Source organism: Topomyia yanbarensis, chromosome 3 (assembly GCF_030247195.1).
Source record: "Topomyia yanbarensis strain Yona2022 chromosome 3, ASM3024719v1, whole genome shotgun sequence".
Lineage (NCBI taxonomy): Eukaryota > Metazoa > Arthropoda > Insecta > Diptera > Culicidae > Topomyia > Topomyia yanbarensis.
Window position 1 is genome coordinate 419,483,095 of NC_080672.1, and position 19,085 is coordinate 419,502,179.

General features: G+C 37.6%; 1 protein-coding gene across 1 annotated transcript in view; it reads left to right on the forward strand.

Moving 5' to 3' along the window:
* Nucleotides 1–16,531, forward strand: part of LOC131689486 (putative glycerol kinase 5) — a 28,113-nt gene extending 11,582 nt beyond the window's left edge. Inside the window, exons 2-5 of the mRNA XM_058974595.1 lie at nt 14,756–14,849; nt 14,915–15,414; nt 15,467–15,559; nt 15,611–16,531. Of these exons, the coding sequence (XP_058830578.1) occupies nt 14,756–14,849; nt 14,915–15,414; nt 15,467–15,559; nt 15,611–16,390 (1,467 nt within the window). The 3' untranslated portion in view covers nt 16,391–16,531. The remainder of the gene's footprint in view (nt 1–14,755; nt 14,850–14,914; nt 15,415–15,466; nt 15,560–15,610) is intronic.
* The last annotated feature ends 2,554 nt before the right edge of the window (nt 16,532–19,085 follow it).

Consider the following 19,085-nt stretch of genomic DNA (forward strand, 5'->3'; position numbering starts at 1 on the left):
CCGTATTTAGGGGCGGCTTGCTCCCCTTTATGTTAGTAAGGGAAAATGTATGAAGTAGGATACATTGTATATTGACATTATCATTGGTTGGTTGCTCATTGTGGCGGATATGCACACTTTGTTGTAGTGGTTTCCAGCCTGTAATCGCAGGGGCGAGGGGAGGGTGGATATTTCAGATAATTATTGGCACTCCGATGCTGTCATGATGTTCTGGATGGACGCTTATCAAGAAGGGTATACATCGTAGACTCACGAAGGAATGCCATATTGCAGATACAGGGAGAGGTTGAGATTCTACTGTGAATGACAGAGGAAAATGTATTAAACTTGGACATCAATTATTTTCAAAAAATATAGATAAGTAAAATGTAGGGGTGGTCACGGCTAGCCACGACGTCTCGGACTGGCACATAGGATGATCTACCTCGGGCCCGAAGGGAATCTATTAGTTGGGACCTGGCAACACGGTACTCTGCGCACAGCCAAACAAACAGCTCGATGTCGTGATAGCCGTTCTCACAAACACAATGATTACTGTCAGCAAGCCCTATACGACCGAGATGCACATCAAACGTGTAATGGTTGGACATGAGCCTTGACATCGAATAAAGTCCCGGTTCACATACAAGCCCTTAAACCAAGCATTCGTTGATACCTTTGGGATAATGGAAAGTAACCACCGTCCCAGATGCCCATTTCTCCACGAAATTTGCCAGCTATCGAGCGTACTCTGACGAGAGATACTGAAAAATTCATTGAAGCAAATTGGTCTTTCGTAAGTGTCGCCTTCTGGGCGCATTAGAAGGCGACACTTATCATTCTTCTTATAACTTGCGCACTTAACATTCTTCTTATAAATTCTTCTCATAGACTGGTTAGTTCGACTGGCCTGTCTATGAGAGTAGCATCTCTATCACTTGAAATATATTTGTTTTGAAAGTGATTAGTGGGAAGTGCGCAATAATGTATGGTATTGTTTGGTTCTCTCCTGATAACGAACAAAATTGTACCTGGCAGAAACAATAATAGAAGAAGATAAGTGGGAATCCCAAGAAAGTTTGACAAATTTGTATGTTTTGATAAAACTAGATTTTCATAATCCTTTAGCAGTTTGCTTGGAAGTGCTGAGAACCAAGTCGATTACAGCGGAAATACAGCACACCGATATTTGGAATTTCTTGCGAAAAACGGCTACATACTGAACTATGACATTCAATAAAAAAAACGGCGAATGTTCATAAACCTAAATCGGTTTAATTTGAATAGCAATATTTCTTTAGGAACGTTGTTGTCATTTCTTCAATTTATTCAAGTCCCTCGCGAAACATGATTTTACATGTCGCCGTAAATTGGTAACTGTTTTTTATCCTTCTCGCGAATCGTCAGTTTTTAACCCTCATACATGATTCAACAGTCATCATTCCGCTTAGACTGAATCATGCGTATTTCTCACGCATATTCTATGCCCTGCGAAGAAATTAATTTACTCAATCCAACGAAATATCAGCGCGATTCTAGGCGCGATTGGTATCATCCGACGAATGCGTATTCCCGTCCAATGCCATTAAATCAACAAGCATGAAGACTACCATTTATTTGCAATAAAAAAGATCGGAAAAAAATTAGTTACAGTAAGATTTGTAATTTAAATGTTCAATGCGAGTAATAAGAGATTAGCGTACACTGCAAGAGATGCGCATTTGACGCCCCACAACATTCTACATTCTACAATCGACGCGTATTTAGTATATTGGTTCAATTTATATATATATATATATATATATATATATATATATATATATATATATATATATATATATATATATATATATATATATATATATATATATATATATATATATATATATATATATATATATATATATATATATATATATATATATATATATATATATATATATATATATATATATATATATATATATATATATATATATATATATATATATATATATATATTGTTAGCAGAGTGTAGTTGTGTGAGAAAACCGGGTAGGGTCTTCACCACACTTCAACGAACCTGTAAAAGGGTTTTCTTTCATAAATCATAAATAATACCGCAACCCAGAAACAGTTCAAATAATATGCCTTTCGCATTCTTTATTTGACCATTCTTTAGTATCGGTATGATCGACTCAAAGTACCTTCGAGTTTAGAGTTACATTACATTGTATGAGTCGCCTATGTCTTTATTCTACTCCCTAATGCTAGCATACGGCAAGAAGCATCCGAAATGCAAATTTTACGCTACTTTACTGCATACACTAATGCTTGTTGGTTACCTGGGACGGGTCATTATATAGAGCCTTCGAGTCTCAATACTTATCGAGTGCAAACAAGGTTGGAGAAATGTCACTTTTCGATTGCGCTGAAGGATGATCTTCACGGGTGTCTCTTTTCAATCCCTCCTAACTCTTTCGTCCCCACTTTCAGTGGATTTGGCTTATTGCTTGTGGTACCAAAATTTCGAACCACATCTGCGCACTTTTTTTTTATTTAATTATGTTTATTTAGGCCCAAATGCGGTAGCTTAACGAGGCCGATTATTCATTTTATTTACATTTCAGGTGTTAGTGGGGGAAGGAAACGCCGTATTTAGGGGCGGCTTGCTCCCCTTTATGTTAGTAAGGGAAAATGTATGAAGTAGGATACATTGTATATTGACATTATCATTGGTTGGTTGCTCATTGTGGCGGATATGCACACTTTGTTGTAGTGGTTTCCAGCCTGTAATCGCAGGGGCGAGGGGAGGGTGGATATTTCAGATAATTATTGGCACTCCGATGCTGTCATGATGTTCTGGATGGACGCTTATCAAGAAGGGTATACATCGTAGACTCACGAAGGAATGCCATATTGCAGATACAGGGAGAGGTTGAGATTCTACTGTGAATGACAGAGGAAAATGTATTAAACTTGGACATCAATTATTTTCAAAAAATATAGATAAGTAAAATGTAGGGGTGGTCACGGCTAGCCACGACGTCTCGGACTGGCACATAGGATGATCTACCTCGGGCCCGAAGGGAATCTATTAGTTGGGACCTGGCAACACGGTACTCTGCGCACAGCCAAACAAACAGCTCGATGTCGTGATAGCCGTTCTCACAAACACAATGATTACTGTCAGCAAGCCCTATACGACCGAGATGCACATCAAACGTGTAATGGTTGGACATGAGCCTTGACATCGAATAAAGTCCCGGTTCACATACAAGCCCTTAAACCAAGCATTCGTTGATACCTTTGGGATAATGGAAAGTAACCACCGTCCCAGATGCCCATTTCTCCACGAAATTTGCCAGCTATCGAGCGTACTCTGACGAGAGATACTGAAAAATTCATTGAAGCAAATTGGTCTTTCGTAAGTGTCGCCTTCTGGGCGCATTAGAAGGCGACACTTATCATTCTTCTTATAACTTGCGCACTTAACATTCTTCTTATAAATTCTTCTCATAGACTGGTTAGTTCGACTGGCCTGTCTATGAGAGTAGCATCTCTATCACTTGAAATATATTTGTTTTGAAAGTGATTAGTGGGAAGTGCGCAATAATGTATGGTATTGTTTGGTTCTCTCCTGATAACGAACAAAATTGTACCTGGCAGAAACAATAATAGAAGAAGATAAGTGGGAATCCCAAGAAAGTTTGACAAATTTGTATGTTTTGATAAAACTAGATTTTCATAATCCTTTAGCAGTTTGCTTGGAAGTGCTGAGAACCAAGTCGATTACAGCGGAAATACAGCACACCGATATTTGGAATTTCTTGCGAAAAACGGCTACATACTGAACTATGACATTCAATAAAAAAAACGGCGAATGTTCATAAACCTAAATCGGTTTAATTTGAATAGCAATATTTCTTTAGGAACGTTGTTGTCATTTCTTCAATTTATTCAAGTCCCTCGCGAAACATGATTTTACATGTCGCCGTAAATTGGTAACTGTTTTTTATCCTTCTCGCGAATCGTCAGTTTTTAACCCTCATACATGATTCAACAGTCATCATTCCGCTTAGACTGAATCATGCGTATTTCTCACGCATATTCTATGCCCTGCGAAGAAATTAATTTACTCAATCCAACGAAATATCAGCGCGATTCTAGGCGCGATTGGTATCATCCGACGAATGCGTATTCCCGTCCAATGCCATTAAATCAACAAGCATGAAGACTACCATTTATTTGCAATAAAAAAGATCGGAAAAAAATTAGTTACAGTAAGATTTGTAATTTAAATGTTCAATGCGAGTAATAAGAGATTAGCGTACACTGCAAGAGATGCGCATTTGACGCCCCACAACATTCTACATTCTACAATCGACGCGTATTTAGTATATTGGTTCAATTTATATATATATATATATATATATATATATATATATATATATATATATATATATATATATATATATATATATATATATATATATATATATATATATATATATATATATATATATATATATATATATATATATATATATATATATATATATATATATATATATATATATATATATATATATATATATATATTGTTAGCAGAGTGTAGTTGTGTGAGAAAACCGGGTAGGGTCTTCACCACACTTCAACGAACCTGTAAAAGGGTTTTCTTTCATAAATCATAAATAATACCGCAACCCAGAAACAGTTCAAATAATATGCCTTTCGCATTCTTTATTTGACCATTCTTTAGTATCGGTATGATCGACTCAAAGTACCTTCGAGTTTAGAGTTACATTACATTGTATGAGTCGCCTATGTCTTTATTCTACTCCCTAGTTCGACAGCGATGGATACTCATCACTTTACTACCTTCCCTACTCAGAGCGTCGGCATCGTCCGAACTAATGGCTAAAGCTTTCTCTCTCGCAATATTGCTCTCTTGTGGTATCCCGAGTGTACAGGTGTACAGAATAAACATAGTAATGATGAATTGATATTACATACCGAAAATTGATTTTCCAACACTTCCTCTCAATTTATCATTCCTAAACTGCTAACTAATTTGCAAAATCGAGTTTTATATAATGGTTTAGTAAACAAATCTGCAATCTGATCTTCACTTTTAATGTATTCCAGTATCATTTTCTTCTCTTTAATCAGATTTCTCATATACATATATTTAATATCGATGTGTTTGCTTCTTTGATGTTCTCTTGGCTCTCCTGCTATTCTAATACAGGGTATGTTGTCCTCGTATATAGTGAACGGGACAAATTGTATCCCAACTTCACGCAATATACCCGACATCCATACACCTTCTTTAGAAGCATAGCAAAGCGAAACCAACTCAGCCTCTGTAGACGAAAGTGTCACGAGCTGTTGCCTCTTGCTGCTCCAGGACACGATGTTTCCGTACACCGTAAAAGCATATCCCGAATTAGACCGACGTTCCTCAACGTCATTCGCGAAGTCAGCATCCGCATAACCCTTAAGTGGCACGTCGTCTTTATCTTGATGATATAGCAAACGAAAAGATATCGTCCCTTTAAGGTATCGAAGAATCCTCTTCAACCCAATCCAGTGTTCCTCACTTGGACAGCTCTGAAATTGACTCAAAATATTTACAGCAATTGTTATATCAGGTCTAGACATCAGGGATAAATACTGCAAACAACCCAGAAGTTCCTTATACGGTTCATTAGTTAAGTTTCCTGATTTCACCCATTTACAATTTGCATCCATAGGGGTGGCAACTGGTTTACAATCTGTCATTCCAAATCTGTTCAATATTTTGGCAATGTAAGTCGATTGAAATAATTCTAATGATCCCTTTTCAATATTTCGTGTACATTCCAGCCCTAAGAAAGTTTTCAACTGTCCCAAATCCTTCATTTTAAATATTTTAGAAAGATTGTTTTTAATCCAATGGACATTCTCGGTATTACATCCAAAAATAAGAATATCGTCAACGTATAATACAATGAATAACCCTTTTTCAAAACAAGCATACAGGCAAGTATCACTGTTCAGCTGTTTGAAACCCAACTTAGAAATAGTTTCAGTGAAATGATGATTCCAACTTCTACCCGCTTGTTTTAAACCATACAAACTCTTGTTTAGTTTGCAAATTCTTGTATTTTCATTCTTGGTTCGAGGTAAATTCATAAATATTTCTTCTTCCAAATTCCCATATAGGAAGGCAGTTTTTACGTCCATTTGATGAATTAACCACTTTTTCTTCACAGCAATTGCCAGCATAGTCCTAACCGTGGTCATTTTCGCAACTGGCGCAAAGGTTTCCGAATAATCTAACCCTGGCCTCTGTGAGCAACCTTTGGCAACAAGTCGAGCTTTGTACCGTGGTAAACCACCTTCATTTTTGATGCCGAACACCCACATGGAATTGATAGTTTTTCTTCCCTTAGGAAGCCCACTAACCAATGTCCACGTGTTGTTATCATCCAAAGCCATAAGCTCTTCATTCATTGCTTGTTCCCACTTGTGCCAATCGTCGCGTTGCATTAATTCATCAATTCGTTGTGGTACCTCTTCAGAATTATGAGACATAACAAAACTAGTTTCAAAATTATTCAGCCATGCTGGGGTTCTCGTGTTTCTTTGACTTCGGCGTCTCTCATCAATAGCTATATCTTCGAGGTCATTAGAAACATTCTCGGTGTCCACAAATTCATCTTCACTATCAGAAGCATTAGCTGATTCAATCTGAGGGTCTATTAATTCTTGTTCATTTTCTATTTCGCATTCTGTTAAAATTTCTTTCTCGTGAAATTCAACTTGCTTGCGTTCCTCGTCAATAAAACTTCGGAAATAGAAATTATTTTCATCGAATTTTACGTCTCGTGAAATTATTATTTTCCCTTCGTCTTCGTCCCATAGTCTATATCCATTTGGTGCGTACCCAACCATAGTAAGAACTTTACTTCGTTTGTCTAATTTCGTCCGATGTTCTTTATTAACGTGTGCATAAGCTAAACAACCAAATACTTTGAGCTTACTTACATCGGGCTTACTTCCAAACCACATTTCATACGGTGTTTTCAACACCTTCAACGCACTTGTTGGACTACGATTTAGTGTATAGCATGAAGCATATAATGCTTCCCCCCACAAACTCATTGGTGCATTACTTTCATGTAAAATGGTTCTTACTTTTTCCATTAGGCTTCGGTTCATTCTCTCGCTTACCCCATTTTGTTGAGGTGTATACGGAGCGGTAGGTATCATTTGTATTCCTCTTCCTCGACAGAAGGCCAAAAATTCTTTACCATAATACTCGCCTCCGTTATCAGACCTCAGTTTAGAAATACGAAGAGAGAAATGAGAATTAGCAATAGCCTCAAATTCTTTAAATTTTTCAAGAACTTCACTTTTTTGACTCAACAAGTAGACCATGACAAAATGTGTGAAATCATCTGTGAAAGTAACAAAATACCTGTAACCATCATGTGTCACTTCAGGCAATTTACCACAAACATCGGAATGAACTAGTTCTAATGGCCTTGATGATCGTATTCTTGGATCAATGTTAAATTTTTCTCGCGTTTGTTTCCCAAAAATGCATGAATTGCATCCAAACGGGCTCGCAATCATGGAAGATGGTACTAGATTCAACCTCTCAACCATATTGTCTCTTACCAGTCTGGATAAACTTTGCATTCCCAAGTGTCCAAAACGAGCATGCCATAATTCAGTTTCATTCAATCCTTTACCTGTTAATGCTTTACCAATATTTTGAACTAAAAACAGTTCCAAAATATAGAGACCATTTACCTTTTTACCTGTGATAATAACATGACCTGTCTCATCAAGTATTTCCACCATATCATTCCTGAAAACAACTGATTTTCCAGTAGATTCAATACGAGAAACTGATAGGAGATTTGAGCTTAATTCCGGAATGAAAAGCACGTCGTAAATATCAACCTTACGCATTTTATTGGTCCTCAAACAACAGTTTCCCTGTCTCTTACCAATGATACCGGTACCAGTTTTAGCGGTATCAATTTTTAGTTCCTGGCAGTCCCACATCTCGTTGAACGCTCTTATGTCTTTAAACATATGTTGAGTAGCGCCGGAATCCATCACCACTGGAATAAACGTTGTCGATTGAACGGGAAATTTTCGTGAGTCCATACAGAAAACTCGAGAGTCCTGCACAAAATCGTCGTTCAGCCTTTTTAATGGCACTCGTACCATGAAGCTACCATTCTGACGTGTGACTAACGCTACATCCCGATGCTTTCCATCCGCGTGCATCTCTACCTGAGGCTTATCCTGCTGCTTTTTATTCCTCCACTGTCGACAAAAACGTTGTTTGTGGCCTGGCTTACCACAATGGAAGCAAACAAGTTGTTTCTTCTGTGGTTTTTGCGTTGGCTGCTTGCCGTTCCCAACCATCGCCACTTGTCGATCGAAATTTTGTCCGCTCGCACCAGAATTCTCCGCGTCCAGAAAAATGCGTCTTATCTGATCAAGCGACATCTTCTCTATGTCGTCCTTTCTCACAACCGACAACGCTCCGAGAATATGTTGATATCTCTCCGGTATGGCAACCAGTAGTGTATTTAACTGCTCAATACTGGTAACAGTTTCTCCCATACACTCAAGTTGTCGAACAATCTCTTCGTGAGAAGCAAAAAGCTCTTTGAGAGATTTAAATCTCTGCGTCTTGAGCGTGTACAATCTTGTTCGCAGCCCAAGCATGGCTACCGCACCTTGCTTCTGGTAAACTTGATCCAACCGAGTCATGATTTCTCTTGCATATTTACAATGCAGCACATGCCCCATCGGTTCATCATCTAGTGCCAGCCAAAGCTCATTAACAGCAGCGTCGTCATCTTTCAGACGTTTTGCCAGTTTCTCTTTCCTTTCAGCTTCCTGTTCGGCTGAAGCCCCTACTGCCGCTTCAAAATATTCTTCTTCCTCGGGAGTTTTCTCGAGGGCATGCAACAAACCTTCATGCTTGAAGTGTTGCTCCATCCTCTTTCGCCAAAGAGGGAAAGATTTTTCGTCTCCTTTGAATACCGGAACGATTACTCTTTTCAATCGGTTGTCCATAATTGAAGATATGTCAATACCTGGAAACCTTACAAATGTTAGAAATTAAATAATTTCCCCTTCTTTCAACATAGAGCACTAGCTGTGTAGACAATATTCGGAGCTTTGCCCCACAGACAAAACAGATCTCTGTCTGAGCAAATGCAACGAAAAGTCACTCCACAAAAAGCCTCTGAACCCAACAAAAATAATCGAGAATAATTGTTCCGCAGAAAGGGTGGTCTCCGCCTGAACAATTCTCAATTCTTCCAAAGCAATTATCTGTTAGGACAATTTACTCTGGGCCCATAACCTGTTAGCAGAGTGTAGTTGTGTGAGAAAACCGGGTAGGGTCTTCACCACACTTCAACGAACCTGTAAAAGGGTTTTCTTTCATAAATCATAAATAATACCGCAACCCAGAAACAGTTCAAATAATATGCCTTTCGCATTCTTTATTTGACCATTCTTTAGTATCGGTATGATCGACTCAAAGTACCTTCGAGTTTAGAGTTACATTACATTGTATGAGTCGCCTATGTCTTTATTCTACTCCCTAGTTCGACAGCGATGGATACTCATCACTTTACTACCTTCCCTACTCAGAGCGTCGGCATCGTCCGAACTAATGGCTAAAGCTTTCTCTCTCGCAATATTGCTCTCTTGTGGTATCCCGAGTGTACAGGTGTACAGAATAAACATAGTAATGATGAATTGATATTACATACCGAAAATTGATTTTCCAACATATATATATATATATATATATATATATATATATATATATATATATATATATATATATATATATATATATATATATATATATATATATATATATATATATATATATATATATATATATATATATATATATATATATATATATATATATATATATATATATATATATATATATATATATATATATATATATATATATATATATATATATATATATATATATAACATAACACATGTGTACTAGAAAACTTACCATTTTTGCAGTTTTCTACCTTCATTTCTATCTCCCATTTATGTCTCCTTTGACTCTCATCCACATTTCTTGAATTCCTGCTTATTTAAGAAAGAAAAGGGGAAACAATAAAAAAAAAACGATAGACTCCGTGTTTTCCTCAACGCTTTCGTTTCTCTTAGTCTGGTGTCACTGCCTGTTGGACTTGTGTAAGTTGTTCCATTGGAGATCTCCAAGGGGCTGTAATTGGAGAAAGAACTGACTTCTATCCAGAAGTATCAGTTTTTCACATTAATTTATTATGTAGTGCACACACAAACCAACACAAACATTATACACAAACGTGTATAATGCAACCAATTTTTGAACATTTATATGTACATATACCCACATACACACACACACACACACACACACACACACACACACACACACACACACACACACACACACACACACACACACACAAAAAATGAAATTTAAACGACATGTAAATCAATACGAATGTAAACATACAAAGCTTGAAACAAAAATCTGATTGACAATTAAGTTGAACTCGATGCACTCAATGGGAGCATCAAAAAACATATGATTTTACACTTTCGTTCGTGTAATATTACATGTCATTTATTTTACAGCAATATTGGATTAAAAATACATTAAAGTGTATTGGTCGGTGTTAAGTCAGACCGGACTAAGTCGCAAAACATCAAAAAATGAGTTAATGATAGCAGTGGATAAAGAATTTCTTCAGCTACATTCCACTTTTACCAGATTTGAAATAAGAAACAATAAACAAGAATTATGACAAAAATTATTTTCCAACTGTAATGTAAAGGATGCTGCGATTCAAAATTTAAACGCGTTTTTCTCGAAATCAATGCATTGTCACTCAGTCCGGTCTGACCCAACATCGACCAAATATGTGCACGAAAATAAATTTAAAATTTAAAAAAAAAAATTTCTGTGCATATATACATACATAGATACACACATGTATACATAAAAAATATACACATACATTCATACACACATACATATACAAATACATACATATACGCATTGTAATACATGTATACATCCCTACACACATATACACAATTACATACATATACTCGAGTTGAAGGAGGACCCCAATTGAATGCATCTAGCATTATTTTCCATTTTTCGTTTCATCCAACCGAGGTTATCAAACGGTGCGGCTTGAACAATTATGATTTGAAATCCATCCAGTTCTATTTCTTCAAGACACGAGACAACGTCGTGTCTAACCTTCGACGACTTTCAGATCAACGAAAATTCCAGACCATTCCAAAAGCCACCATCCGTGGTAAGAAAATATTTAATGAAACTGTACCAGTAGGGGGCCGCGGGGCAAGTCCGACACCTTAAGCGCAATAATTTTTCTAAAATTCCACACAGCTTCTAAAATTGAATATTCTGTGCATAATCCTTGCTTAGGTGGTTCTTAACAAAATATAATTTTTTCAGCGTTTCAAAAAATTGAATTCATTAAAAATTATTGGTTGCCAAAAAATGGAAAAAAATTACATTTTAAAAACGCTGCGGGTAAGACCGACACCCCAAAGGGGCAAGACCGACCCCCTTTTTAACTTTCTTTTTGTCCAATATTTTCCATTGAAAATGTATTGTGTATGTGTGATAAAGTGAAATTATGTGTATATGAGTATGTGTGATGCAAACGCATGCTTTCTGTAGTTTCATCGCGTAGCAAGAGAAAGAGCATTCTAATGCGTGGTGTTATGAATAAATAATGTTTAACGCGTGGTTTATATTATGGTACAGGTTTTCTCAAGTAATTATTTCGAGCTTTATTGCCACTTGTATAGCCATTCTAACGAGGAAGAGCTGTTCTGCAAGCAGATTATATACGCTGTTACTAGGACTCATTCACTTAAAAGTGACGCACGCTTCGTAGTAAGCTATCCGGTTCGGAACACTGTTGATCAACAATCCGACGGTCAATAAAAAATTTTAAACAATATCATTTCAAAATCTCATATTAGTTAATACTTTTCGTTTCTTTTTGTAATATTGTTATGAATCACGTTCAATTTAATTTTTAATTTTTTTTGGTCGGCTTGAGACAATACTTATAAATAAATGCAAAAAACATAGTTTCCGTGTATTTCAATTGTTAACATGACGTAATTATAGTATAATCGAACACAACAAATATACTGAGTCGTTTGTATCGAATAAAAAACGAACCCAATCATCCAAACACCGTGTCGGCCTTACCCCACCCAAAAACTGTCGGTCTTACCCCAACAGCGCACATTTTTGTTAAATGCTCAATTAACAATATTGAAATACTCCAACTTATCTTCAATACACACAAATAACGATATGGAGAGTAGAATTGAATGTGTGACAAAAAAACTGGTCATTTTCAAAGCTTTTATGTTATTAAAACCTTAAAATGTATCAACTAAAAATAACATCCAAAAGCGCATCAACTTTGCTTTCGCTTGTTTTGTTTATTTTGTTGACGTTTAATGAACCCATATGGCAACGATATATATCGAAATGCCTCAAAAAGTCGTACTAATAATAGCTTGTCATTATTGTATGATTTAAAATTTGATATCTGGGAAAAGTCGTGGGGTGTCGGGCTTACCCAGGGTGTCGGGCTTCCCCCCAGTTCCCCTAGGCCCACTGATTCGACAACTGCATCGAAGCCTAGGGGCAGATCACTCTAAGAATGTATAACAAATTTGCATCAAATTAGAAAAAATGCATTTAATTTCCATTTTTGCATCAGCTTTGCACTCCCTCGCAGAAAAGTTTGTTTAACAAACGTCCTACGCTGATCCACTTTGTTCGACGTTTTGTTAAATGTAGGGCTAAGTTTTTCTGTAGGGTTTTGACGTCTTACACGCAACGCAAACAACATTGCACGCAACGCAAAATCATTGCACGCAACGCAAAATACATTATGAATTTCTATTTTGATGGAAATAAATGCATTTAATTTCGCTGATTTTTAAAAATGCATCACAAGTGATCTGCCCCTAGATCGAAGCTCAGTGAAGTTTTAAGGTTGTACAGAGAAAGGGAAAAATCCGCAAACGAAAAAAGCAGCCCCTTCCCACACCGTATGTCAGATCTTCACAAAAATCAATCAGCAGTACTGTAACAACATTCTACATACGCTGATTGATTTTCATGAAGATCCGACACACGGTGCGGGAAAAAACCGCCTCCCTCGCTTGCAAACCTCGCGCATTCTCTGTCCAACCTTAAATGGAATAAATCCCGATGACTCCACGCCTGCTACTCGTTTTTTAGAAGAAGACCCACTGTCCACCGGGCTGGAAGAAAAGGCTTTGTAAAACTGATTGGAAGAGAGACGGAACCGTGTGAAGAGTAAAATCGGAAAAAGGTTGTGTAATTCAATTGGCAATATCAGACTCATGAGGCACCGGTCGGACGATGACCGTCTGATCCAGCAGGGATGTAGTTGAGTGCACTTTGCTTTTCTTCTCCCATGCATTAAATATAAGCTTGATTTGTGACATTTCTTTCTTGCGATTTGGGTGACCTAGACCAATTCTGTTACATCATTTTCAAAGATAGCACTGCTGATGAATCTCCTTTCAAAAGAAACGCGGACGAAAATAGCTGACCACCTCCAGAAAACGAAAAGGCGGCTAGGCGCGTTAAACTAGATGCTGGCGATGTAGGCTATTGGAACTTTGTTCTAGGCTACTTGCCGTTTATTGTTAAAAAAGTGTGGTCCACCTTAGCTCACATGCTTCTGTTGCGGATAGAAACTCATCAAGTAGTTTGTCTTTAATGGCATATTCGTTTTTGACAGTGCACTACACCGGTGTAGTCGATGCTACACTCATTCAAACTTGGGTGTAATCAGTCTATCTCTTTCTTTGCACTACACCGGTGTATCACCAAGAAAAAACGAAAACGCCATAAGTTTCGCATGGTTCACGCAGTTGAAAGCGAGCGTTGTAGTATAGCATCTGAATGAATGAATGAAATCTTATGTCAAATTTACTTTGAAAATCATTCTGACAATAATTAGAGATGTGTACAGATTCAATTACACTACTAACGTCCCCTTTGGAGAGTTTTTGACATCTGTCAGTTGGTCCAACTGGCGAATCAAATTCGTTAGTTGGATAGAGGTTGTGACCCAACCAGCAAATCACGACTGTATACGGATTGGGCCGATAGGGTTGGATGGTTTCAGTTTTGCTTATGTTATACTGAAGAATTTTGATATTTTCTTAGAACTAGTTCGACAGTGTTTTTCATATTTTCCGTTCTCGTTGACTGTTTCATTTTTCTCAAATGCTTTTAACGCGAAGTACTTTGTCGTGTACACTAATGTGCACTTTTTATCCCACAAATGGTTTGAAGACCGTTTGCGTATTGCGTAGTCGATTCGTCTACGCTTGAGTCGCGGCACCGAGGATCAAGTCAGTGAGTTATTTGTATTCTTCCTCCGGAATCAATTCCCTAGTAACATTTATGGTTTGATAGTAGCTGTATAGCCAATCGTAATACTTAGATCACAAGTTTTTGATGCATATATTTCTATTTTTCTTCAAAAAAATTTTATTAATTGTATACCATGTTGAAAGTGGAAAATCCCTAGAAACAAAATAGAAGTAGATTTGTTATAGATTACAAACAGGAAATTTAGATTGGCGTTTGTTCTCATTGCTCGACTTATCTACCTAATTTCTAATTAACAACTCTCTTTTTAAGATTGAATTTTTACACCCAGCAACAGGACGTGAAGAAATCGACCCCGTCAAATTATGGAACAGCGTCCAAAACACGATCAAAGCGGCTATAGCAGGTAAAACGGTCAACCATTATTCTAAATGATAATTTTTTATGGAAAATCAAAACTTACCATTCTAGAAGCTAACCTAACCGCAGCTCAGATTGCATTTATCGCCATCAGCTCCCATCGTGGTTCATTCACCTGCTGGAACCGATCAAGCGGAACTGCTTATCACAATTTTATCACCGCACAGGATCTACGGGCGGATCACATGGTCAAGGACTGCAACGGAAGACTTTTGTTCAGAGCGTTCAAGGCAAGTGCATGCCTGCTATACTGTGTTACAAAAAGTCAACGCTACCTTAGTCAAAGTGTGTTTAATGTAACCAGTGCACATGTAACAATGCGTCTTGCTTGGTTACTTGAAAATTGTCCTGGGTTGCAGCAGGATCTGAAACAGGGTGACGTTGTCTATGGAACGATCGATGCTTGGTTGTTGTTCCACCTGCGAAAAGGCGTTGATGCTGATAAAGAGATTGAGCATATCAGTGATATAACGAATTGTGCAGCTAGCGGGTTTTACGATCCTTTCACTCAGGAATGGACTGAATGGGCAACCATGTTATACCCAATTAAGGTAACAGTTTTTAAATTGACACTACAGATGTACCTTTCAAAATTGATTTCAGAGGAGCATACTTCCAACTGTTGTAACGAACTCTTTCGATTTTGGATATGTTCATCCATCGCTGTTTGGAAGCTCTATAAAAATAGGAACATCGGTAATGAATCATTTATAGACCAATTTAAAGGAAATCTAATACTGAGCACAGATTTCAGACACATCAGCCGCATTATGGGGAAATTGTTGCTTCGATAGAACTGATTTGTACATTCGAATGGATACTACAGCTGTTGTCAACATTATTACCAGATCAACTTGTCTAGCTTCAGTACGTGGGATGTCCACAGGAATCGGTTATAAACATTCGAACGGAAACCAGCACGAGATTGTCTATGTGCTTGAGGAAACGTCCACGGAATGCACCACAGTTATTGATTGGGGTATTAAAATTGGTCTCTTTGCCGACTACCGTGAAGCGTCCACCCTAGCTTGCTCCGTATCGGACTCAAATGGAGTATTTTTCGTATCAGAGTTCAATGTGCTGGGGCGGTGTGATATCACCGCTGGTTCAAGCTTCGTCGGTATCAAGAAGGCAACCAGGAAAGAACATTTAGTCCGAGCGTTACTAGAAAGTATGGTCTACCGAATCGCTTTATTATATGTTAGTGCACACAAGGAAATTCTGAACCAGTCACTGGAACCTTTTTCTACAATTAAAGTAGATGGAAGTGTAGCGCAAAATGACTTTATTTGTCAGATGCTGGCCGACATTACAAGTCTGCCAGTGGAACGGGGAGATGTTGCGGATGCTTCAGCACTCGGAGCTGTGCTACTTGCCGGACTTAATGTAAACGTGTGGACTAGTAAAAATGAGTTGATTCAGGTTAGAAAGGTTGACAAGATCTTCCTACCGAGCCCCAACAGCAAGTTGAAACTTTTGCGGAGTATGCGGTGTTGGGAAGAGTTGGTGGAGAAATTTAAGGGCTGATTAGTTATTTTCTGTGAATTTGAACCATGTTCGTAACTTGTACAATTTTTATTGCGGGTTCTTTTTTAAGTGACGAGCCACTGCTACCAGTATTTAGATGTATTTAGGATTAACAATAGCTTTTCCGAAAATATCACTATAAATGCCTGTGCCGTTCACGATTGGTATGAAAATATATGTTGCTGTCCATTTTAGTATTTAGACGTTTATTAAAGATAATACTATCACAGTTCTTCGGACAAACCGCAGCCAAAATAATAACAAAATGCTTAGCTGAAAACAAGGCTCGATTTCACTTTTCAGTATGTGGGGCATACCATTAAGTTCCTGTAAGTGAGCCGGAATTTTGGCAGGTTCTGGCACAGAGAACAGACGTATAGGCTAGAACAAATTTATCCGAAAAACCTCTGTAAGCATTTAAATGAAAATACGTTGAAAATCATCATCGCACGCAGGTTCACATGCGTGAAACACTGCTGTATCAAAGTTTGCATGCAAGGTCCGTAAATCGATTGCTGGCCGGCTACACAGTGGGACCAATCCAACAAAGGTGGGACAAAACCTATTTGAGGCCTTAGATGTCATTTTAGAGCCAGTATTTATTTGCACCATACTTGGTTCGTACAATTCGATTGAAAACGAGCCACACTAGCATCTCCTGTTTGATGATGGAAGTAAACTATTTTTGTTCGATGGCCGCCCCCTTTGGCTTCGAACGTGAACTAAACCCAGTAAAAAACTGGGGGTCGTATGCGAGTGCGGCATAATTTTTGTGCTACACTCGTGCTGGCTACACCCGCATGTCCTGTAGGTCAAATCCATCGTTTGCTGAGAAAGGGTCACAAGGCCGAGTGTGTCGGTGAGCGAACACTCGTCTACCTGACAGCAGTGATGGAATATCTTATCGCCGAAGTATTGGAGCTGCAGTAAACGCTGCCTGTGATAACAAGTAGACCAGGATCATCTCCCGTCATCTACAGCTGGCCATTCGAAATGACGAAGAACTGAACAAATTGCTCTTTGGCGTGATTATTTCCCAAGCTGGAGTGTTGCCTAATATCCAGGCAATTCCGCTGCCAAAAAGGCCCAGAAGAAACCGAAGAAATCGGCTGTCACCGGAAAAAAGAAAAAAAAACTTCAATAAGAGATTTTGCTGCCACTGAACACTAGGGGTAGGATAACCAATCGATTTTGGACCCCTAGAGGAAGTGAAATGACGTGAACGTCAAAAAATATTTGGTTGTCTTTGTTTTTTGATGCAATACATGCACGATTCTGATCCAAAATTACTGTTCTAAAAAGAAAAAATGTCAATGGATGTTTTATACATTGACATAAACTCAAAAATGACATTTCTTCACAGCATGAATTTTTCACATTTCGGACCCTTCCACACTAATTTGGACAGTGTTTCAAGCATATTTTGGACACACTGAATGTGACTAAATATATTTTGGAAACAGTGAAGTTTTTTCTACTAAACTGACCTACACGGAAACGAAAAACTACCTAAAATTGAGTTCCTTTGACTCAATCTCGTGGTATCGTGGGGGAACTTAAAATTAGGTAAACCGTGTTGAAGGTAGTTTCCATTTAACCACGGTAAAAATTACAATGCATTGATAGGTTTTTTATACTCAAATTTAAGTTGAATTTACCTAATTTTGAGTATATCCCAAACAACTCAAGAGTACCTTCCTCCACGGAAGACCTCGACTGAGTCGAATCTCTCGCTTTGTTTTTGACAACACTAATAAGTGCGAAAGCGACGCACAACTCAAAAGTAAGTTAATAGAACTTATGCTGCAGGTTGTTTTATTTAACCGTGTACTGACTCGTTCTCTTTGCAGTATATTTAATGCATAAAAGAAGAACATAAGCAAATCAGTGACTGCCAATCAAAAATGGTACAATAATCTTTATAGGCTGACTGCATGAAGTATTTTTTTTAGTTCTCTCATTTTGAGAAATAGAAAAACTTTCGGTACAATTAGGTTACTGCAGAGTTAACAAAGCAGCATTAAGTGTTATGCAATAGAGTTAACATTAATATATTTCATGTAACAATTCATCTGTAGCAGTATTATGGAGTAACATCCTCAAGTGGATGATAAATAAAGGTTCAAAGTTCAAATTATAATTTAAATCCAATTTGAAAATGTATTATTTCCACCGGTTCCTCTTGGCCAGAGTTAAAAATATTCAAATTCATTGCATGAAAAATGGTCATATTCAGCCGCATTCATTTTCAATATTCAGTGACGCAGCTGAAAACGTCAAACGAACAAACCGCCCATTCATCCATGCAGATTTTCATTCGTCTTCGATTATTACACGAAGCGGCCGTGTAGCAACGAATCAAACGCATCAAAGTAGGCCCTGGCACAATGTAAGCGATGATGATTGTTGTTTCATATGCTTTACCGGCATTTGAAAACATTTTCCTATATAATTAGTGAAATGAATATACTGTACGATATTCAACTGAATGAATAACATGGATATTTGAATGAATATTTTTTCTATTCACTGTGAGTCGCATCAGGTTCATTTTCAGCCGTCAAAAAAGGGCTATCGTTGAAACATGAAACGTTTTCGGTGATATTTTTGAAAACCGTGGATGCTGTTTAATCACAGAGAACAGACGTCCATCTTCAGCATTCAACTTGTGTAAAATCTCTAACGGTTTCGAAAG